This window comes from Chiloscyllium plagiosum, unplaced genomic scaffold (assembly GCF_037043375.1).
Source record: "Chiloscyllium plagiosum isolate Xiang-an unplaced genomic scaffold, Cpla_swu_hap1 HiC_scaffold_8, whole genome shotgun sequence".
Taxonomy (NCBI): domain Eukaryota; kingdom Metazoa; phylum Chordata; class Chondrichthyes; order Orectolobiformes; family Hemiscylliidae; genus Chiloscyllium; species Chiloscyllium plagiosum.
The window spans coordinates 59,594,663-59,619,987 of NW_028270146.1; the positions used below are offsets into that span (position 1 = coordinate 59,594,663).

Genomic DNA, 25,325 nt, shown 5'->3' on the forward strand with positions numbered 1-25,325 from the left:
AAAACATTAACTCATGTTTTTGTCTCCATTGAAGCTGTCAGACCTGCTAAGTTTCTCCTGTGTTTTCTCTTTTTATTACCAGTATCTACAATGTTTTGCTTTGATTTGCATAAAGTCCAAATCTGGGAATTGCTGTTGTTTGATGTCACATGTGAAGATTGGCTCTTAAGGGGCTACAATGAGTTGGGGCTGACAGTCAGTTAGGAAGATACAGGTTATCAACTAGGATATAGAAACTCCAACTCTCATCAACATCAATTATCTCACTCTGGAAATCATTTGGAAATCATCTACCTTGTTCACTATTGTTGATCCAATGTGTTCCTTGATGTTGAAATTATTCTGTTGAAAGTTGAGAAGGTGCATTTGTCAATAACAAAGGAACAGAAAATATAAAGTTCCACAAATTCCAGACCCATGTCTCAGCATCAGTGGTAGAGCAAGTCAAGAAAAGTGAAATGCAGCATTTGACTATGCCTCATAACTTCTGGGCCATCAGTAAACCAGTATGTAGGGAACCCTTGTTTTTTTTTTGCCCTCTTGAGTCAATAATTACTCCACTGGATTATCAATGTTGAATAGATGATGGTGCATTTGCAAAGGTATAGTTGATAGGGACTTGTAGGTCACCCATTCTTCAATACAAGGATGTTTGAAAATGATACTTCAAGTAGAACAGATAAAGTCAGTACATGAGAAGTCCTTGCTGATGACTTGTGTTTGGAACCAAGTAGTCAGAAAAGGTGGAAAATGACTGCTATTAAAAGAAACAACCAGATGACAGAAGCCGATGAAAGGAAAAAGCATCAGTTGACCATAGGCCACTGTTATTCATGTGTTCCAGTTATGGAAAGTTAGTGCTGCTACAAATCTGGATCTGCAACCATAACATACCATGTTCAATCTAGAAGTGACATAAGCCCTGAGCACAGACCAGTTTCTTGAAATGAATAGATGTCCACTACCAAAACTAGTTTCAAAAGGATTGTCAGAATATATTTTGGTGCATATATTGGAGTGCCAAGATTGTGCAGATATTTCTTAATGAAGCCAACATTTCAGAAAGGCTGCATTTTTAAAAAATCATGGTATATAAGTCCATTCAACCCTAATAGTTTTGACATTAACCATAGACCTAAAGATGCGCCTTAGTATATAACTTGACATCCAGTTTTGGGAGATAGTGACATCATGGGCCCTAATAATGCTGTACGGGGCTACTATGGTCAGGCCAGGTGGCTGGGACCTCGGTACAAGGCAGGGGAGTGGTGGTGAGGGCCGGGAGTGGTGGTGAGGGCCAGGAGCAGCATGATGCCCTGTGATTTCTATCACTGTGCATGGCATTAAATGGCAAAGCCACTAGATGAACAATCCAGCAGCGTAGTGCTCTGGAGGCATGGGTTCAAATGCCACCATGGTAGATTTAGTAGATTTTAAATTCAATTAATCTAGAACATTAAACTTGTCTCACTATGGGATCTTGTGGCACAGTAGTAGAGTCTCTATCTCTGAGCTAGAAGACCAGAGTTCAAGTTCCAGTTGGTCTTCTGGCTCAGAGATAGAGACTCTACTACTGTGCCACAAGATCCCATAGTGAGACAAGTTTAATGTTCTAGATTAATTGAATTTAAAATCTACTAAATCTACCATGGTGGCATTTGAACCCATGCCTCCAGAGCACTACGCTGCTGGATTGTTCATCTAGTGGCTTTGCCATTTAATGCCATGCACAGTGATAGAAATCACAGGGCATCATGCTGCTCCTGGCCCTCACCACCACTCCCGGCCCTCACCACCACTCCCCTGCCTTGTACTGAGGTCCCAGCCACCTGGCCTGACCATAGTAGCCCCGTACAGCATTATTAGGGCCCATGATGTCACTATCTCCCAAAACTGGATGTCAAGTTATATACTAAGGCGCATCTTTAGGTCTATGGTTAATGTCAAAACTATTAGGGTTGAATGGACTTATATACCATGATTTTTTAAAAATGCAGCCTTTCTGAAATGTTGGCTTCATTAAGAAATATCTGCACAATCTTGGCACTCCAATATATGCACCAAAATATATTCTGACAATCCTTTTGAAACTAGTTTTGGTAGTGGACATCTATTCATTTCAAGTGAGACAAGTTTAAGTTCCAATTGCTCCAGGGGAATGTAATAATATCTGAGCAGGTTGATTTTTGTTTTAAAATACTAAAGCTAATCTCTAATAGTCATTCTGCTAACTCTAATAGTTGTATATGTCCATTTGGTTCACTCATGTCCTTTAGAGAAATCTGATATCCTTACCTGGTCTGTGTTATGAATAATTTAATCTATTTGATTCCAAACCCACAGCCCTCTAATAGGGTCGACCCTTAACTGCTCTTTGAAATATCTAGGAAACCACTCTGTTCAAAGGCAAAGGTTATGGATCTTGCCAATGTTCCATTGAAGAATGAAGAAACAAACACCTTGATAAATGGATGTTTTAGACTATACTCACATTGAGTTGGCATAAGGTTTTCAGTTTAGAAATATATGTTTAGGATTATCCTTATCTTAAATTAAGTGTATGGAAACAAGCAGTTGCTATGGACCATGCTGCTATAGACATGTGTGGGAGTTTTAAACCTACGGATACAGAGCAGCCGAACAATTGACAATTATGGATCCTCCTGCATAAAAAATGAAGCATGGCTGGTTTCTGGTTAAAAGTTATAACATTTGCTAATTTGTCAAATAACTGTGCTGTGGTGAGGCAATTTGGTATTGGTGCAAGAAGGGAAGAAATAAGAATCTCCCTTGAAGAAAATATCCAATATTAAATGTGTGTAAGTACACAGGTCAACCACCAATATGAGTCTGAGAAATGTGCACCCAAAAAGGGAATAATGTCATCAGAAACATAGTGTACATAAGCGCTTAAGTAAGTCAAGGAAAGATCTCAGGGCAACCACAACTTGGTGCTGTAACTTTATAAAGCAAAAATATCCTGTGTTCCAGTAAAAGACCAAGATTACTCAGAGATTACCAAAAGATCTTGATGCTAACATTACTGGGCTCCAAGGATTCATCATCAGACATCAGCAATATGGACACATTTATGAAGTGTTAGCTAATTTGATTATGCCCAGTAACTGAACATTCATCCTGTTCAAAATATGCAAAACATTTCATTCAATGGTGGAGAAGATTCTGATTTGTTGGGAAAGGATGAATATAAAACCAGAAGGGCTACATCTAATTATTACAATGATGCCATAATCAAAGTGTCTTGATGTACTTAGTTAACCTTTTTTTGCTTCAGATTCCATAATGATGAATTTGATGTGTGATGATGCTGTCATTTTAACAAGGTTATTTTGTCCTTGATTGTTTGAAGAGCAGTTGTAAAGGCAGAGGTACTAAAGAGTCTAGGAGTTTAACAATGGAAGGGGAGCGGCCATTTCTCCCAGTTCAAGTTTTTTCTAGTTTTTTTAACTGTAGCAGTCACACTATATGATAGTCCAGAACAGTTGCAAGTTTCAGTAAAGGATTCCTTTGACTTTCTCTGAAATATCTCTCTGGATGTTTTTCCTTCCTGCCTGTAAGAATCTGTGTTTGAATTTACCTTTTTTTGCCAAGGAGAGTGTTTATGGGATGTAACTGTATTAGAACAGTTAATTAGTTAAGTTCCCATATCGGGTTGGTTAAGTTTACCAATAGTTAAGTTATTCTAAATTCCACTTCCCTAAGTTCTTGTTTTAATTAGGTGTTTAAATAAATGGTGTTTTGCTTAAAGCCGGGTGGTTGACCAGTTGCTTCACAGCTGGATCGCCCACTTCACGTCTGCCTTTAAAATAAGGAAAGGTTAGGGTCGAGACTACCTTCTTGAAATATTTTTTGGGGGGAGGGGAGTCTAGCCTGGTCCATAACACTGTTATGATTGTGGTTCAAACTGTCTTTGTAGGACTTTACTCAAAAGAAATGTGAAAATAAAACAGGTTTTTCAACAAGTTAGAGCTGTATGGTATTGTAGATTTCTCAGATTTTTATTTTCTGCCTTATGAGTTGTTTCAATAGTATACTATTGACAGTGCCAAACATATAGTGGATGAACTTAGTTAGGAATCCTGCTTTTACTCTAATACCGTAATTTAGAAACCCCAATTACACTCAAATATTGCTTCTGACGAGCCTCTTGCAGAGCAGTGAAACTCCAGAGGAAACTCATTCCCTTTAAATTATTAACTTACTGAGTACATTGGGTCGAGGTCTAGTGACCTATTGGCCAAACTCATGAGGAAATTACTGATTTTCTTTTGTTGTCTTCAAAGCTTTATTAGGGAGTCCTTTTTTGGTTGATTTGTTCTTAAACATAATTTGAGGATAATTATCTTTTATAGGATGCCATAACTTAAAGTTGCATTTTACAGGGTTTTAAAAATTGGATCTATCCCTCTTTGGCCCCCTGATTTTTGTAGTATGTTTTGTTCAGTTTGAACTGATGCAAGTTTGGGTTTAATACTAAGAAGCAAGAACAGATGGGAATTCATCACTTATTTGACATACGTTTTATTAAAAAAAGTTTTCTCTACATTGCAGTAAATATCAGAATTCATATACAAACAATTTAATATATTACAACCATATGAAAGAATTTTCACAATGGTTAACCAGGAACTGGCTCTGCAGAAATCAGGAGAGACAAATAGCACAGACCAAGAGATTCCTTGAGGCTTCTCCTAGTGAGCTGATGGATGTTTATATGTGCAAATAGGATTTCTGATGCACTCCCATCGGAGTGTCAGAGAAGCCCAAAGAATTTGGGCTAGCAGCTTGCTTCAGGTAGAAACTAATTAAGAGAATCTTTACTCATAAAGATCATTTTCACAAATTAATCTTTGTGGTCATAAGAATTTGAGTAGATAGTTTTCAAATTCAGAACTTACGCTGAGTAAAAAATCTTCATGTCTGCTGGGAGTCATTTATTGTTTTAAATAAGACAGTGAAATTGAGTTTAATCAACTTGTATAATTTTGGGCAAAGTTCTGTACACATTTAGCACTTTCCAAACTAATGTCACAAAGATGCCAGTGTTAGAAAACAAACTGATCAGGTTTTTCTTAGCACAGATGCATCCTATTGGATTTGGAGTTTATTTGAATTGTGTTCATCATTTCACTTCAGCTTCTTGAAAAAATCACATATGTTACTATGTAAACTCTATTCAGTATTCATGCTTATTTAATCACAAAATAACTTTGCTTGTATAAAGTTTAATATTCCCTAGTTTTAAAGATGCAGAACAGTAACTGATCATTTACCAATAACTCAAAATAGTTAAAATTCCTGGTGATTCAGGAGAAGCTGTAATGACCTTTGTCTGATTAATCCAGATCTTGTGGAGGAGGGATGGATTTCTGTGGACTACATTGACTAATTTCCCATTCTGTAATGAGGTAAAAAATCACAAACATCAACCACAAATGTAGCAAGTGATATTATTTTGTCACTTATTTGACTTTTTCAAAATTATTTAAAATAGCTAGCACACTTCAATGATATACATTTGAATAAAGGCAAAATACTGTGAATAGGGGAATTTGAAACAAATGCAATGTTGGAGGAACTCAGCAGATCTAGCAGCATCTGCAGAGCTTTCCGTTCAGTGTGACTTGTTCAAAACAGAACTTCTTCAAAGCGTCTGAAGAAATCATATTGGACTTGAAATGTTAACTATGTTGCCAGACCTGTTGAGTTTCTCCAGCATTGTGTTTGTTTCAATGATATACATGTCCAATTCAGCAAACATATTAATCAGGCTTATAAAAATAACAGAAATATACAAAATGAACTAAACAAGAATAGTAAATGAATTGATTGATTGATGAGTGGGAACTCAGTTGGACTCATTGTCAGAGACATAAATGTAAGAAACAAGCTACTGTTGTAACCTTTCAGACTCTACAGGAAAATGATTAATTCAAAGAATTGGGTTGTTCACGAGCTAAGTACTGAGAATGATCAATTAATGGAAGCAAAATTTGAACCATTTCATGAAAATAACTAGTTCAAAAATAATAAACAAGAAGCTTTTCAAGGCCTTGATGTGTAAGTTTTTCATGAAACTGTTCAGATTAATTTTGAATTCTTTACCTTCTGGCTAACAGCAATAACTTAGAAGCAATTTGATTTCAAACAAGTTATTTTTTAAGAAAAAAAGTTCATGGGATGTGCATGATGCTGGCTGGGTCAGAACTTATTACTCAACCTCAATGCCTTGATCTCTGCGGCTCACGAGGGCCATTTCAGAGTCAACTAGGTCAACCATGTCTAGGCCACTAAAGGACAGAAATGAACCACATGGGTTACATGGTCAACATTACACTACTTTTTGATTCCAAATTTTCTATTGAATTTAGATCCATGGTGAGATGTGAATGTTTGCCACCCAGAGGATTAATCTGGATCTCTGGATTACTAGTCCAGTAACATTCCCACTAATCCATTACATAATCCAATGATGTAAATCACAGCTAGCTTGAAACATTGTGGTAGTTGAACTGATTTTTAAAATGAATTGCAACATGAAACTTATAAAGCAGTGATTGAAATACAGCAAGTAGTTCATTGGATGTAATGCATTTTGAAATAAACCATAGATGCAATAAGGGCATACAGCAGTGATTGCAACAAAGTCAGCCAGGTGGACCTCATAGACTGGGCTATTAATCTGGTCCCATCATGGAAACCTGACTGACAGATAAAACAGTAGTGTCAGACATCCTGTCATTCTGAGAGCTGGCTCTAAGGGAGCTGGATCAGTTTCAAGGACTTTCTACTTAGCATCATAAAGTCATTGAAATGTACAGCATGGAAACAGACCCTTCAGTCAACTTGTCCATACCGACTAGACATCCCAGCCCAATCTAGTTCCACCTGCCAGCACCCGGCACATATCCCTCCAAACTCTTCCTATTCATATACCCATCTAGACGCCTTTTAAATGTTGCAATTGTACTAGCCTCCACCACTTCCTCTGGAAGCCCATTTCACACACACACCACTCTGTGTGTAAAAGTTGCTCCTTAGGTCTCTTTTATGTCTTTCCCCTCTCACCCTAAACCTATGCCCTCTAGTTCTGGACTCCTCCACCCTAGGGAAAAGACCTTGTCTATTTACCCTATACATGCCCCTCATGGTTTTACAAACCTCTATAAGATCACCCCTCAGCCTCCAACGCTCCAGGGAAAACAGCCCTCGCCTATTCAAACTCTCCCCATAGCTCAAATCCTCCAACCTTTGCAACATACCTGTAAATCTTTTCTGAACACTTTCAAGTTTCACAACATCCTTCTGATAGGAAGGAGTCCAGAACTGCATGCAATATTCCAAAAATGCCGTAATAAATGTCCTGTACAGCCGTAACATGACCTCCTGTACCCAAAACTCTGACCAATAAAGGAAAGCAAACCAAACGCCTTTTTCACAATCCTATCTACCTACAGCTCTACTTTCAAGGAGCTATGAACCTGCACTCCAAGGTCCCTTTGTTCAGCAACATTCTCTAGGACCTTACCATTAAGTGTATAAGTCCTGCTAAGATTTGCTTTCTCAAACTGCAGCACCTCGCATTTATCTAAATTAAACTCCATCTGCCACTTCTCAGCCCACTGGCCCATCTAATCAAAATCCCGTTGTAATCAGAAGTAACCTTCTTTGCTGTCCACTACACCTCCAATTTTGGTGTCATCTGCAAACTTACTAACTATACCTCTTATGCTCACATCAAAATAATTTACATAAATGGATGAAAAGTAGTGGACCCAGCACAGATCCTTGTGCACTTCACTGGTTACATGCCTCCAGTCTGAAAAACAATCCTCCACCACCACCCTCTGTCTTCTACCTTTGAGCCATTCTGTATCCAGATGGCTAGTTCTCCCTGTATTCCAAGAGATCTAACCTTGCTAACCAGTCTCCCATGAGGAACCTTGTCGAATGCCTTACTGAAGTCCATGTCGATCATGTATACTGCTCTGCCCTCATCAATGCTCTTTGTTACTTCTTCAAAAAACTCAATCAAGTTTGTGAGACATGATTTCCCACAAACAAAGCCATGTTGATTCTGCCTAATCAGTCCTTGCCTTTCCAAATAGGTGTTCATCCTATCCCTCAGGATTCCCTCCAACAACTTGCCCACCACTGATGTCAGGCTCACTGGTCTATATTTCCCTGGCTTGTCCTTACCACCTTTCTTAAATAGTGGCACCACATTAGCCAACCTCCAGTCTTGCAGTACTTCACCTGTGACTATTGATGATACAAATATCTCAGCTATAGGCCCAGCAATCACTTCCCTAGCTTCCCACAGAGTTCTAGGGTACACCTGACCAGGTCCTGGGGATTTATCCACTTTTATACATTTCAAGATATCCAGCACTTCCTTTTCTCTAATATGGGCATTTTTCAACATGTCACCATCTATTTCCCTCCATTCTATATCTTCCATGTTCTTTTCCACAGTAAGTGCTGATGCAAAATACTCGTTTAGTATCTTCTCCATCTTCTGCGGCTCCACACAAAGGCTGCCTTGCTGATCTTTGAGGAGCCCTATTCTCTCCCTAGTTACCCTTTTGTCCTTAATATATTTGTAAAAGCCCTTTGGATTTTCCTTAATGCTATTTGCCAAATCTATCTCATGTCCCCTTTTTGTCCTCCTGATTTCCCTCTTAATTATACTCCTACTGCCTTTATACTCCCCTAAGGATTCATTCAATCTATCCTGTCTATACCTGACACAGAGTTTTGGGTACAGGAGGTCATGTTACGGCTGTACAGGACATTTATTACGGCATTTTTGGAATATTGCATGCAGTTCTGGACTCCTTCTTTTTCTTAACCAAACCCTTAATTTCTTTAGTCATCCAGCATTCCCTATACCTACCAGCCTTTCCTTTCACCCTAACAGGAATATACTGTCTCTGGTCTTATTTCATTTCTGAAAACTTCCAGGGGTGATATGGTGATGGGTTACATGCCTCTGTGGAGTTACTTCACAGGCAAATTCTTTCTCATTGTCTTTAGCTGTATAGTAGTCCCCCCCCGCCTCCCCCATACCCCTAAGGGATACATTCCAAGACCTACTGCAGATAGGAGCGAACCCATTCATTGAAATGGGAAATTTACCTCCCCAGCAGCCCTCAGTCCCTGGTTCTGGAATGTTCCACATAATATGTTCAGACCGTGGGTAACTGAAACCATGGAAACTGATTCCGTGGATATGGCAATCACTCTGTATTTTGAGGATGGGATTTGTTTTGAAAAAGGTGTTGTCTCATTGTTGCATTGTTTGGTTTTCTTAGCACCACACAGCACACTCAGCTCTATTAACTCTACTCTGAAACTGGCTGTTACAAAGTGAATGACAACAGCTCAAGATGATTTTCCTATTGCTCCATTTTTCATGTTTTTGAGATGTTTTTAATAACACCACACTTTCTACTTGGAAGATTAAGAAACTGTGTGAAGTTTGAATCCACATGCTAGATCAGTAATGCTTTCATCTGTAATTAGTTTCTAATTTTTGTGTAATTAATAACCATGTAATGAATGACAGTCTTATTTCTGACTTTATAACAGATAATTGGCATTGTCATTAGTTTTGTTGTATGTAATGTATCATCTGGAAAAATCATTTTGATATATTTATAATAGATCATCTCAATGGAAAAATGTTTAAAAACATTTGATTTTGATTGACTTTCATTTAAAAATGAATAATTTACAAAGATGTGAAAATTGTTATTGTGTTGATCGTGTCAGCAAAAGGTTAATAAAAATGTGTTATATATAATTGTGTATGCAATATCAAATACACTGAAACCCATATTTACCGCCACATCCCAGACTAAAATCTTCTTTCTGTCACCACCACTGACGAGTCTATTTCCATCCAGGTGTAGGCACCTCACTACCCCAATGTGTTCTGACATGGTAAACAGACATTTTCCTGTGGGAAATCATTGATGTTTTATAAAGTACTTCACTCATCACAACGATGATGTAATATGCTATTTATTTTGAATACCAAAAAACTATTTTTGAGCAGTTATGTGTCCATTCATGTCCTAAGTGTGGTATACATTTGAACGTGGCCCAAAAAATTATTTTCTTGTGGTTGAGGAGCAGGGGTAAATGGTGACTACGTTTTTTTTGCTGCTGTGTTGAATAGTTTCCTTACTGTGCACTTGGTGAGATTATTTCATTTTTTTTTGTTTTTCCCATCATATATCTTAGTCTCTACCATACAAACCCCTTCATGTTGAAGACAGGGATGAGCCTCAGGCGAGTACACATGCAAAACAGAATTGCTTCTACCTCTAAACTCCAGGCTTTGATTTTATGGGATGTCTTTGCTCTGCACTCTACTTTTGCCCTGATTGGTATCAGAATTTAACAAAAACTTGGATGATGTCTTCTCTGGTTTTGCAGAGAATTGTTTGAGACTAGTTGGTGGGAAGCTGTAATGCCATGTTTTCTACATAGTGAAGTTTTAGGGAACATATATTCACTAGCTATCTTATTGTAAATTCCTGGCACTAAAATATTCCCTGTGTGGCAGTCAATTATGAAGTTATTTGCATTAAGTTTATGTGCAAAAATCTAGATGGCTCTGGGAAAACCCAAACACTAATTGTTGAAAATACAAAAATGAGAGCTGAAATTCATCATGCATAAATGCTAGTATGAGTCTGCTGATAATCTTTGGAGCTGAAAATGTGTTGCTGGAAAAGCGCAGCAGGTCAGGCAGCATCCAGGGAACAGGAGAATCGACGTTTCGGGCATAAGCCCTTCCTGAAGAAGGACTTATGCCTGAAACGTCGATTCTCCTGTTCCCTGGATGCTGCCTGACCTGCTGCGCTTTTCCAGCAACACATTTTCAGCTCTGATCTCCAGCATCTGCAGATCTCACTTTCTCCTGATAATCTTTGGAACCAACTGCCCAAATTTGCAGAATTGGGGAAGTCATAATGCTATTAATGGTGCATCTTCAGCACCTACCTAGGTTTCTATAGAAACAGTGAGACAGTTCTCTCACCAATTCCCTTTATAGATGGTATATTTTTCAAATTTCTTGGTGGGTTTATGCTTGATTCTTAGGTGTGTTTTCCATTTAATTTCTCTCACCTCGCCTATAAGTACCCAAATGTTCCATAAGTCTTTAAATAAGAGGCTCCAGCCAGCACCCTTCGGGGGCAGAGCCTCTGTCACTTATAACAAGGCCTCTACGAAAGTAGCAGAGAAGTTTGGGGCCCTATCTGTCTAAAACCTGACCCAATGTAGATTTTCCATCCGAGTTCTCATATCAGGATACAGAAGGGACCATGGATTTTCAGCCAAATACAGCTTGGTACAGTCCTTCCGTAATACCCCAGCATTCCCACATAGTCTCCATGCAATAGAGAACTCAATCATATGACAGGTCAATTTTAATACTGATTTTTAACACAAACTATCATTAATTTTAAATATCATTCTGAATATGACTACAGGATAGAAAGATTTAAAGTTAGAGGGGAAGGGAGGGCATATGGAACTGACACATCAACATAAATCTTTGAACTAAATGCCTGCTTATGGTAGGGTCTGTATAGTTCTGACTGGCTTGGTAAAGGCTGGATATAGTGGGAAGAAGAAATCCATTGATGATCTAGTCCATTTCAACCGAGCATAGCTTTTAAATGTGTTTAAAGAGGAGCAAGTTTAGAAGCTTACACAAAAAGATCAACAGGCTGTATCATCACTGGATTTATTTGTAGCACGGAGAAAAAAGTGAGCTTACAAAATAAATTCATAAAACGTTCTCTATTTTTCACACCTGCAAAGTTCCAGACTCGAATGGTGCTATCTGATGAACCAGAGCAGATTATCTTCTCATTAAACATCAAACAGTACTGTAGAAAATACATTAAAGAATTGAATTAGAAAGGGTAAGATTAATTAGATGTAAAATGTGAATGATGTTATCTTTAAATTATTTAAAATAAATAGAGACAGAAACATAGTTAGTGCAGAGATATTACAGGAAGGAAGAATATTTCAAGAAGAAACTTGGGTTAGGACTGAGAATGGGGAATAAACAAGCTTTTAAAGGAGATGCAAGAGGGATGGAAAAGGGTATGGTGCTTAAAGGAGAAGAGGCCAGATGAGTAAGGGGAGGAAGTAAAATTTGGTGATAAAGTCCTTACTGCCACCATATTGGTTTGGGCAAGGCAGATGGTGAAAAGAAGAGAAGCTTTTATAAATGGTATAGTGTTGCCATCTGAGAATCAAGGTTTGGCTGATACCATATCAAGATAAAGATTGGTTGATGAGGGATTTATTCACCAGAACAAAATCCTTGTTAGATAAGTGGACAGGATGATGACTGATGGTCAGCTGGTATGATTTCTAAGCCAGCATTTATTGCCATTCATAATTGCATGGGAGAAGATAGTAGTGAGCTGCCTTCTTGAATCACTGCAATCTTTGGGACATAGCAACACCCACAATGCTGTTTGGAGGAAGTTCCAGGATTTTGACGCAGCAGCAGAATATCATTTCAAATCAGGATAGTATGTCATTTGGAGGGGTACTTAAAGATAGTGGTGTTCCCATGCATCTGCCGCCCTCACCTTTTGTTAGTACTGGACGTTGCAAAATTGTAAGGTGCTGTCATTGGTGCCTCAATGAGTTACGATCACATATGTTATAGATGGTAAATATGCTGTTACTGAGCATTGGTAGTTGCAGGAGTGAATGGTGAAGATTGTGTGGGGAGTGGGCTGCTTTGGTCCTGGATAGTGTCATTGTCAAATGTTACACTCATCCAGGTAAGTGGATAACTTACCAACACACCCCTGACCTTGCCACAGAATTCCTAGCCTTTGACATGCTTTTCTAGCCACAATATCTAAATAGCTAGGTCAGTTTTTGGTTGGTAACTTCGAGATGTTGATTGTGGGGAATTTAGCATTGGCAATTCCATTGAATGTCAAAGGTTACAATGAGATTCTCTCTCATTGGAGACAGACATTGCCTGACACTTCTATGGTATACATATTGCTTGCAATCTATCAGTCCAGGCCTGATGTTGTTCAAGTTTTAATGTATTTGGCCACTGACTCTTCAAATATTGAAGAAATCTCAGTGCAAAATATTGCAAAACAATCATTAGTGAACATCTTCACTTCTAACCTTATGATAGAGGTAAGGTCATTGATGAAGCGGCTGAAGATAGGTGGGCCTAGGTTACTATTCTGAGGAACTCCTGCAGAGACGTCCAGGTGCAGAAAAGACTGACTTCCAGCCACAACCACATTCTTTTATGCCAGGTATGACAATTTTTCTCCCAATTCCCATTAAATGTAGGTTTGGTAGGGTTCCTCGATGCCAGACTCAGTCATATGTCAAGAGCAGTCATTTCCACCTCAATCTAGAATTCAGCTCTTTTGTCCATGTATGAACCAATGTTGTAATGAGGTCAGGAAATAAGTGACCCTGACGGAACTAGGACCATGATGGAACTAGAGCTGAACATCTGTTACCAGACTATTAATAAGTAAGTGCTGGTTGATAGCACTGTTGATTACTTGTTCCCCATTGTGGAATCATCATTCAAGTGTCATTTCTTAATCTAATAGTCATGATTTGGAGATGTTGGTGTTGGACTGGGGTATACAAAGTTAAAAATCACACAACACGAGGTTGCAGTCCAACAGGTTTATTGGAAGCACTAGCTTTCAGCACCTGATGAAGGAGCAGCGCTCCGAAAGCTAGTGCTTCCAAATAAACCTGTTGGACTATAACCTGGTGTTGTGTGATTTTTAATCTAACAGTGTTATACATTTTTCAAGACCAGCAGTGATGCACAGCAGTATGCCTAAATCAAATTTCATACAATTGTTAGTACATCAACTTGTATGCTGCAGTAATAATTTGTTTCTTGTTTACATTTTCTTTCATTGTGTCTTTATAACTGGAAAATATTTTCTTCTCATGTTAACTTTCTTTCTCTGTCACCATGTGCAAACTACTTACCACATCCCCTGTGTGTCCTTGACACTTGCACAGCAGTTTTCCACTTTCTGTTGACCAGATAAGCACTAAGCAATCCCCTCCTCCACTCACCAAATATCGACAGTCAAACTGACAGCAGTTCACCACTGTAAAGAGGAAAATGCAGACAAAACCATAGACAGATAAATTCTCAGTAAAAATAAAATTATACACTACATATCTTTGAATTTTAAAAGATTCAATATGTAGGAGACCATAAGATATGGGAGCAGAGGTAGGACATTTGGCCCATCAAGTCTGCTTGAGATCGTAGCTGATCTGATAATCCTTAACCCCACTTTCCTGCCTTATTCCATAACCCTCCATTGCCTTACTGATTAAAAGTCTATCTCAGCTTTGATATACTTAATAACACAACTTCTAAGGGAAAGAATTCCACAGATTCACTATTCTCTGAAAGAGGAAGAGTTAGAAAGAATTATTCCTCACCTACATCTTAAATGGGCGACCCATTACTCTGAGGTTATATCCTCTGATTCTAGTTCTTTCAGTTCAAAAGAGGAAATAACCTACCTTGTCAGCCCATTAATAATCCTGTATTATTCAATAAGCCCTCTTCTCATTTTTCTAAGCTCCAGTGAATACAAGCCCAACTTACTCACCCTCTCCTGATAAGAAAATCTCTCCATACTTGTACCAACCTGGCTGTCCTTCTATAGATTGTCTTCCAGGCCAGTAAAGCTTTCCTTCGATAAGGAGACCAAAACTATTCACAGCATTCCAGATGTGGTCTGTCTAATGCGTGGCTAGTTTTAGCAAGATCCATTTTTATAATCTGAAATAAAGTCCATGTGTCTTTCCCTATTATCTTCTGAAGCTGGAAGCTAACTTTTTGTAATTCATTTGTGATTCAAGCTTCGACTTTGGAACAAAAAACGTAAAAAAGATAATCGGTAGACCAAACTATACAAACAATTTGCACTCACAGTACAGAATCTTGTGAAAACAACAGTGTCAACTGCTGAGCCAGCAAGACCCCCTTGGCCGTTTAAACTCCCCCATTGGGAACATGATCTTTGCCAATTGTAAAGAGAAATAGAGAAAAAAAGGAAATCAAATTAAAAATGTAAATACAACCAAAAATCAAGACTGCAAATTAACATCACTGCCCTCAGAGGAGAACTGCCTTCCTGGGAAAGGGCAGCTGAACTAATATGCAGGGGATACACTTTCTATTAGAAAGATAAAGCTGATTATAATCCTCATATCCACAGTTTTTGTTTTGCCACCTGGGTGCACTGTGAGATCCCTCCAGTTGTACAAATAAAAGGTTTATGGCACTATACATGTACCTCTAGCTCAGCCACATCAGTTATCAGCGTTCAAGCTCTAACCCTTGAGTCATGTAAAAATGTTAAGGAAATTATCGGTTTTGACCTTGGCCTCATGGCCAACCCAAAAAAAGAAAGCATAATTCTTCTTTGGGACTTTAATACCAGGATTGGCTGTGACTCCAATGTCTGGTGAGGAATCCTGGACAGGAACAGCATAGGAAAGGTCAATACAAATGGTGCCCTCCTGCTGCCAAAGTGTGCTCAGCCCAACCTCATTACAGCAACATTCACTTTCAAGGGGACCAATACAAATCCACATGGAGACATTACTAGATCAAAACATTGGCACCTAAATAAGTTGACAAGTTAAGTGAGCGAACAGGGGGATCCAAGATGGCTGCGACCTAGCAAGTCTGAGTCCACAGTGCTCCTCCCAAGACTTGGGCAAAGTGGGTCACTCAACACCACCACACTCACCAAATCATTTAAAATAGCTGTTTAATTTAATTAGTTGTTTAGTATTGAATTTAAACAATTTAATCTTCAGTAAAAATGACTAAAGGGAAGGGAGCCCGCAGCTCTCAGCAAGCAGAAACCCCTCCCCCACCCTCTTCAGCTGCAGCAGAGGCGTCCACAGCCACCCCGGGGGACTTACCTACAGTGGCGAGCCTTGTGGTAATCATCTCCAAACTGGATGCGAAGATCGACGCTTTTATTGAAGAATCCCGAAGTTGATGGGACTCATTCTTGGCCGCGCTGCAAAAGCACGACCGAGACATTAAGGAAATCGAGCGCCGAGTCGGAGGGGCAGAGCTAAAGGCCGTGACCTCCGAAACTACAGCGTAATCGGCCGTGGATCGGGTCCAGACTCTCGAACAGCGAGTCCGGTCCTTAGAGAACCACATTGACGACCTCGAGAATCGAGGTCGTCAAAAAAATATTCGTTTGCTGGGCCTTCCCGAACGGGAAGAGGAAGGCCAGCTTACAGCATTCCTTGAGCAGTGGCTTCCACAGCTTTTAAATCTGGAGGCAGGATCAGGCCAGGTAAGGGTGGAATGGGCCTACCGGGTTGCAATATGCGGGCCCAGCTCGAACCAGCGCCCCCGCCCAGTCCTGTTCAGGCTGCAGAGCTATAAGGAGAGGCAGATACTCCCAGAAGCCTCTAGAAATCTTGGAAAAGATCCCCAAGCCATGATCTATAAAGGATCCAAGATCATGTTATTCCAGGACTTTTCCCCAGCTCTGGTCCAAAAGAAGAAGGCATTCGATGAGGCGAAGAAGTGTTTAAGGGATTTAAATATTCAGTACTCCTTGCACTACCCAGCGACACTATGCTTTAACCATGAAGGATCCGTGTATAACTTCGGATTGCCGGAAAAGGCCAAGGAATTTTTGGACTCTCTTAGATAAATTGTAAGAGATAATTGATGTTGGTTTGCCTTCCCCCCATTCCGGTTTATATTTCCCCCTTTTTTTAACCTTACTGTTTAATATTATCTTCGGGGGTGGGGAGAGGGATTTATTTATTTATTCTCTACTTAACGATTTTCTTCCCCCCTTGGTTTTTTTTAAATTAGTCTATATGTATATAGGCCGGGGGGTCTAGTTAATGTTGGTTGGGGGAGGTGATTACCTTATTCTATTTTACCTCTGTCTCTAGGAGTGGGGTTGTTTCCCCTTGTTATTTTGTATTATTATATTTAATCATTACTTGTTGAGGTTGTAATTTTATAGTTATATATGTTTATACATGGTATTAACATCATCAAATATATCCAGGTGTTGGTGTGTGAGTGGAGGGGCGGGGCGGGGGTAGGGTGCTCACTGTTAACTCTAGCTCTGTAGTATATTTGAATTTTCCTCATCCTATTGACGAGCGCCTGGGTCAAGGGTGGGGTACTGGTTGGGAGAGGATACGATGGACCTTTGGAAAGGAAGTGATATCCCCTGGGAACAAGGGGGAAAACCTCCATTTAAATACGTTTTATAGTTTTTTTATTTAGAAATAGTTTTTTATTATACTGTTGTGAGTGTATTAGAGAGCCTTTATTTTTGTGAATTTTATATGCTCTATGCTCGGGATGTTCTGGATAGGGTTTCCCCTCCCGAGGGGTCTCGGATTTGCCCGGTCAATTATGGTTGATCAGTTGGTTAAATGGTGCACCTGGAATGTCAAGGGGAGTAATTCGCCAGTCAAAAGTAAGAAAATATTATCAACTCTCAAGAAAGAAAGGGTTGATATAGCTCTCCTACAGGAGACACACTTGTTGGATAAAGAACACTTGAAATTACGACAGGGTGGATTTGATCAGGCCTTTTTTTCTTCTTTTAGCTCAAAAAGCAGGGGAGTTGTTATTCTTATTCGGAAGAATTTCCCTTTCAAAATCCTAAATCAGATAAAAGACGAATCTGGACGATATATTATGATTAAAGCCCATATAAATGGAGACGAATATGGGATTTTAAATTTGTATTGCCCCCCGGCACATCCTTTTAAATTTATAACGGAAGCCTTCTCAAAACTGATGGCTCTTGGTGCCCGTCATACAATTATAGGGGGAGACTTTAATTGTATTATGGATCAGGAAATAGATAGGATTCCCAAGAGTACTGCAGGAGTGTCTCCCAGATCTAGACAATTGGTGGATTTGAACAAAGAATTAGGATTAGTAGATGTATGAAGATGTCATCATCCACAAGGCAGAGGTTTTACTTTTTACTCCAATCCACATAAATGTCATACCAGAATTGACATGTTTTTTGCCCCCTCGATTTTTTAAAATTCCATATCATCCTGTAAAATAGGTAGTACAGCAATTTCCGATCACGCTGCTGTATATATGGAAATCAAGGCAAGGAAAAATGGGACATCCCCTCGGTATTGGCGTATGGACCCCTTCCTGATGAAAGATAGTAAATTTGTAAAGTACTTCTCTCAAGAATTTAAAACTTTTTTAGAAATTAATTTAGGTACTGCTAGCAACCCATCAATGATGTGGGAGACCATCAAAGCTTACACGCGAGGTTTGATCATCTCATACTCAGCGACCCAGAAAAGATTAAAGGGAGAACAACAGCATCTGCTCGAAGCTTGCTTAAAAGCAGCTGAAATAGCATACACTGATAGACCTTCTATTATCAAATTGCAAAGGATTATGGCCCTTAAGACAGCTCTAAACACCACGCTTACCCAAACGGCTGAGAGGGAAATATTATTTGCAATACAAAGGTTATATGAATTTGGCGACAAACCGGGTAGATACTTAGCATTTCTTGCAAAGACTACGTTATTAGATAGTCTTTATAAATCAGATAGAGAATGTAGAGTGCTACGACCAATGGGGGTATCTTCCGTCAGTACTATTTATCATTTACTACATGATGAAATATCGGGAGATATCGACAATCTGCTTAAAACATGGGATCAGGATTTGGGACTAGAAATCTCTATAGAAACATGGAATGACATTTGGGAAAATGCCAGAAGAATCACCATCTGCAACAGAACTCAGGCTATCCAGCTGAAGATACTTCATAGGGCCCATATAGCACCGGATCGATTGGCAAAATTTAAGGCAGGAGCATCTCCAATGTGTCCCAAATGTAAAATAGAGGTGGACACTCTTGTACATTGCCTATGGATCATAAGATCCGTAGATAATGGACTAAAGTAGCAAGTACCCTGACAGAAATTTTAGGAACGGAAATTAAAGTGGACCCTATATCTCTCCTTTTGGGCTTTTCGAACTTACCCTCCCTGGATATGCACGGGAAAAGATTATTTTCTATTCTCTCTTTCCATGCAAGGAAAAATATTTTGGTAAACTGGGTGGCTGAGGGCCCCCCTGGACTTTCAAATTGGCACAGATTAATTTTGGAATGTATTCCCCTTGACTTCCTTACAAATATGGTGCACCAAAAGACCGAATTATTTTTAAAATATGGCAGCCCTTCTTGAATTATATAAATACAGATATTTCGGCTATCCTAACAAGGGCTTTTATTTAATTGAGATTGCGAACCTGGCTGGTCCGGGGCCACTTGGGAGAAGAATCCCGCACGAATATGGGTTTTGTTACATTTGATGTTAACACATTCCAAGCATGTATCTCACTATCTAATTTCTGTGTTATCTGTTGTTTTTTTTTTCTTTCTCTTATTTGAATAATGTAAGAGACTTAATTATACACTCTGGTTAGTTGTAGGTTAGATTAGTAGTGAGCTGAGTTTTGTTTTTTTTTCCCTCGGTATTTTTCTTTCGATAAATTTTGGTTATTATTTATTTAAGATTTAATTGTATTTCAATGTTTGTACTTGAGAGTTTTGTTTATTTTTGTAAACTTGTAAAAATGTTACATTTCCAATAAAAATATCTATTAAAAAAAGTGAGCAAACAAATACATGACAGGTGAAGGATAAATGTCAGATTATCCACTTCAGCAGCAAAAACAGGAAGGCAGTTTGTTACCAAGATGCAACAAGACCTGAGTGACCTTGTACACTAGTTGCTGCAAGTAAGCATGCAGGTGCAGAAAGTGACGAAGAAGGCAAATGGTATGCTGACCTTCATAGCAAGGGACTTTGAATACTGGAGCAGGGATGTTTTGCTGCAGTCGTACAGGATGCTGGTGAGACCACACCTGGAGCACTATGTGTAATTTTCGTCCCCTTGAGTAAGTATGTTCTGGCTATAGAGGGAGTGCAACAAAGGTTTACCAGACTTTTTCCTCGGATGGCAGGATTGACATTGAAGCCAGACTGGTTCAGTTATGGATGAATGGCCTATTCCTACTCCCATTTTCTATGTTTCTATGTTCCTGGATTATATCATTGTTTGAATTAAAGATCTAAGTGATATCTGTATCACTTGATCCATGCATGTGGACTGATACCTGCCAGACAGATGATTGACTTGTTCAATTGTGGTAAATATCCACCTTGCACAAATCATTGTCAGAACCAGAAGTCCAAAACAGAGATTAATGTTCATCAGCAGCGTTCATCAACAAGTCAAAAATCAAGTAAGCAGCATTCCAACAGTTCAAGGCTGACACTAAAGACAAACTTGAACATAAAAGATGAGTAATGGCACGAGAAACCCAAGAAAGTCAACAGTCTTGCCATGTGAACCTTTTTGGAAGCCACCAGGGCCATCTATACACCAGGTCAAATGGATAAAATTTCCTTGACTCATAAGACAGTAACTCTCTTCTTAAGGATGACAATGCAATTTGTTGAACACTGAAAAGAACATTTCCCATAACAATGTCAACCTTTAATTCACTGTGGCAACTGAAATGTCTCCAGCTTACCCCATCGACGTGTGTGGAATCCATGCATACATTGCCAGCAATGAGAGAGCTGTAACTGTAACTGTAACTGGAAGGATAAGAAACAACAAAGACCAATTTCAGCTGAAACTTACAAATTTGGTTTTGTTGACATCAAGACTCAATGCACTCATCCTCCAGATTTGGGATGAAAAAGAACTTCGCATTCCCACAAGTACTTCAGGAATGTGACAATTGTAACCATCTCAAGAAGGGAGATAAGTCATGCTACAGAAACTACTGAAGCATTCTCTGTTATCTATAGCATGTTCAGACACATTCTCCTGAATCAGCTACTCCCTAGCTGAAGGAATCCTTCCTGAAACATTCCTTTTGACGTTACAGAACAGCCTCTAATATGGATTTTGTCATGCAAGTCTAAGAAAATATTGAGGACAATAAAACAAACTCTTCACTGTATCCATTAACATAACCAAATTATTTGATACTGTAAATTACAGGCTTTGTAGGTTGTTCTCCAGAGATTTGGATGTTCAAGAAATTTCATCACAATCTTGCAACTGAAGATGGATGCAACTATCTTGAATGGGAGCTCTGAAAGGGGCACTTTTTAAAGATAGACCAGTGTCAGGAAAGACTTTATGACAATCTCAAACAATTTACAGTCTACCTCCTGTAGTTATTCACCTCAAAAATCAACTGCTCTTTGCTGTATGCACTAAATATTGCCTGGATGGAAATCTCTCTAACTTCAGTTGCCTTTGTGCCAAGATTAGACTGACCACCACTGTAATACATGACCTAGAATATTCACTATCTTGCCAAAATGAAGACATCCTGTATATGTTACAGGAAGTCTCTGAAGTATGTTAAGCACTTCCAAAGCTTGACAGTTTCTTCTTTCAAAGGGTCGCAATTGATGAGGCCAACACTGGATCAGCTGTACTAGCTCAATCTTCTACAAACTGTAACAGCCTGTGTTTGATGAAAACCCCTGCCAGTCAACAGTATGCTGACAACTAGTGTGCAAAGCAATTGTCATCACACATTCCCGTACTGCAATATGATTTGGACTATGTATCAGTGACACATAATAGCACTAGTGCTACCCCACTACCAATGCTGCTGCAGCATTCCACAGAATCAATAGGAAGAAAAGGAGGAAAACTATCACTCGTATCCTTCTTGAGGACCACTCTAAAAACATTCAAGTAAAATTTCTGCAAAAGCAACTCCTCCCGAACAAGTTCTGTTTTCTCAGCTCTCAAATGGTACTGTTGCGATGATGACAAAGAAACTGCTACAAAGATACTCTGGAACTCTCCTTGAACCACAGCAACATTGACATTAATGACTAGAAGGAGATTTCTACCAATTATTCAAAGTAGTGACAAATGACCTATCAAGCTGCATCATGCTTTGAGTCTGAAGGAGTTGGATCAATTTCAGTTAGTAAAGGGTTAAATTTTCAATCACGTTATGAAGCAAGTGGAAATGACAGATGTGCAAAGGCTAGAAGTGTAGGAGCTGCACCATCGGCAAGATAGCACTGGCCTTGGGTGAAAAGCAGACAATGCATGCATAAATTATGGGAAAACAGTAGAAACATGGGAAGTGCAATACATTGAAATATGGGCTTGCAATATTTTTAATATAGGTAGGAGGTATCTGTAATCCATCAGAGCCAGTGATAAGACAGGTTTTGCATGAAAATAAATGATTGCAGATGTAATTCTTAACTCTTCTTATCATTTTGTCGAGTTGCTTGATGTTTCAATGAGGCAATGTGCTGGCAGAGAAGGAAAGAAAAGGAAGCAAGTACTGCTTTCTGGATGCCCCTGCCTCCTGGGACATTCCTCCCCATGTGACGAAGGACCTGCAGTTCAAATATCTGCCTGTTCAGTCACATGAAGACCCATGATATAAACTTGCAACCGAGTCATCATCACCACCAAATCAAGGGACAGCAGATGACAACAAAGGAATCTCCAGAATAAAGACATAAATAGATTAAACTGATCTTGATGCATTTTTATTTTGGGGGGGGGCCTTCTAGCTAAATATACAACAGGAGATCAGTGATAATGAAAAAATTCCCACAAGGCTAACTAGCGCTTGCTTCTAAAACATGTACAAATAATAAATCATTCTTTTTTTTGAGTTTCGGCATTTCAGAAGCCATTAGTTAACATGCCTAGATTGGCTCAGATTACAGGATTTGAGAGATCAGGCAGGAGCTGGAAGGTACAGAAAGGTAAACAACCCATTTTTTTGTTTTCAAAGAACAATAAAGAGTTGTCAAGATTGAAGCCTTTGGGGAGCAGTCGGAAGACCTTGCAGCCAATGATATTACTGCTGATGCACAACTCTGTCCTAGGCAGGAATTGTATTTTCTCATTTTCAGATACACGTACTTGCCAAAGGGTAGGTTTGCATCATGTAAGTGTGGGCTCAAACTAGACCACTGAAGGTTTGGCACTTTGGGTTGAAAGGAACAGTAACAGGCCTCAGATGTATGATTCAAAGATAACCTTGAAAAAGAACATAGCAGTCTTTTACAAACATTTTCTTCTTGCATTTATTTCAGGGTAATCACCTTCTGTATGGCCTTTTAGAACAGCTATACATTCTCCAGTTTGTACATTCCACATTCTTATTGTGTGGTCCCAGGATGTGCTAGCAACAAGATCCTTTTTCATTGTCAAATACTGTTTAGTAAGCAGATGGTTAATACAGTATATATAAACTATTTTATGTGCCATTTAACCAAATTTTAACATTTACAATCATTTCAAAGCATTACAAACATTGCACTGAGTGTTTGATTTTAAATACAGGTACATAGATCATTTAAAATAAACCTAATTGATGTGACTAATCATCATTTAGATTGCCACACAAGTAAATAATACATGTTTTGAAATATTTTCCTATTACAAACATTTAACTCACTCAACTGATTGCCAGAATCAATTATAAATCTCTGGTCTATCCTATTTCAGCACTTTTTGGCTTGTAAACTTGAAAAAAGCGGTAGTATTCAGTCATTCTTATTTAAGTTGGGATGACTAAAATGGAGACACGTGCATTGTATAAAAGAGCAGAATGTCATGCTTATTAAAGAAGTCAAATGGATTATTGGTGAGCAACAACTGTTATTGTACTTCACTGATGGCTGAACTGCTAAGTGTAGCTTTGCCTTACAGCTAGAATGTTCATAATTTTGAGATACATGAGGGAGGTTATAGTACTATGATGATGACACTTGACTAATAATGCTCTGGGGCCATTAGTTCAAATTCCATTGTTACTGGTGGAATTGGGGTGCTGGCAGGCAGGACTAGATTGGTTTGGGATATCGGTTGGCATGGACGAGTTGCACCGAAGGGTCTGTTTCCGTGCTGTACATCTCTATGTCTTTATGACTCTATTAAACTAAACCTTATTCACAATATTTTAAAACTTAAAGGTAACAAAAATGATTATTATCTTTAATGCATTTTTACTTATTTAGTGAGTGATATTGTTCAAATAATAAATGCTGAAGACAACTATAAGAATTTCTTATTGAATCAAACCTTGCAAATATTCATTAAGGAACATTTAAAGAGTGTTCAATTGCATCTAATTTATACAGTATGAACTTTGGGAAAATAAGGTTTTTTAAAACATTGAGATTGTGAGTGTCACTACATACATAGTTTAACAGTGACTCTTTTTACACTGATTAATGATTGCAATTTTAGTATGTATAGTGTTTCCATACTAAAATGTAATTTGTTCAATCTTTCAGCATTGCTCATTTGACTGAAATAAACATTGCTCAAATTTCCTACTCTGGTTTTTCAAAATTTGACCATTCAAACAGACATCATTGAGGAGAGCAGCTCTGCACACATGGGTGCAGTTAAACCACCACTGATGTTTAAATGTCACAAGATTCTTTGTCCTCTTTAGTTCATTTCACTCATTGCCCTCATAGATGCAGTTCACAGAAGATTTGCTAGGTTGATCCTGGGAAAAGAGGGATTTTCTTACGAGGAGAGGTTGAGTAACTCAGGCTACTCAACCTATACATTGGAGTATAGAAGTATAGAGTATAGAAGAGATGGCCTATTGAAACACGTAAAATTCTTAGGGGGCTTGACAGGGTAGATGCTGAAAAGGAGAGCCCATGTCTTATGGTCTAAAACAAGTAGGGAACAAATTTAAATTATAATAAGCTAACCTTGCAGAACATGATGTGATGAATTCCTGTCTCTGTTTGTGAAACATATTATTCCACAGTTAAAATTATAGATCAATGTATAAGCTAGACTAATTATTATGGTCATGGAGTTCTAATCTTAATGATTTAGGACATACATTTTAAGGCTTTTAAACTCCATTGATAATAAGTCTCCCTAACTCCTCCAAACCCCAGAGATGTATGGGCTGAACAGAAAGATTTAAAAATGACAAGTTGGGGATCTAAGATGGCGGCGGTCTAAAAACATCGTGTTGCAGAGTTCCGGGACAAAGTCCTAACCTATCACAAGCGGGATGACGTCGTAACCCACCCAACCCGGATTACCACGATATCGTGGGACTCTGGAAAGATCATGGAACAATTTAACTTGGTTTTTGACATCCAGGGACACTGAAGAAGGGAGTAGGTACGTCTGAGGCC

General features: G+C 38.8%; 1 protein-coding gene across 4 annotated transcripts in view; it reads right to left on the reverse strand.

Annotated features, from left to right (window-relative positions):
* Nucleotides 1–4,186: 4,186 nt before the first annotated feature.
* LOC122553932 (uncharacterized) overlaps nt 4,187–25,325 on the reverse strand; it is a 58,129-nt gene continuing 36,990 nt past the window's right edge. For 3 of the 4 annotated variants that reach the window (XM_087989892.1, XM_043698438.2, XM_087989890.1), the window contains exons 8-12: nt 23,253–23,364; nt 14,053–14,177; nt 11,852–11,927; nt 9,867–9,982; nt 4,187–5,419 (exon numbers count right to left, since the gene is read on the reverse strand). In XM_087989892.1, coding sequence (XP_087846018.1) covers nt 5,291–5,419; nt 9,867–9,982; nt 11,852–11,927; nt 14,053–14,177; nt 23,253–23,364 — 558 coding nt within the window. In that variant the 3' untranslated portion in view covers nt 4,187–5,290. The remainder of the gene's footprint in view (nt 5,420–9,866; nt 9,983–11,851; nt 11,928–14,052; nt 14,178–23,252; nt 23,365–25,325) is intronic. The other variant, XM_087989891.1, reaches the window with a different exon arrangement.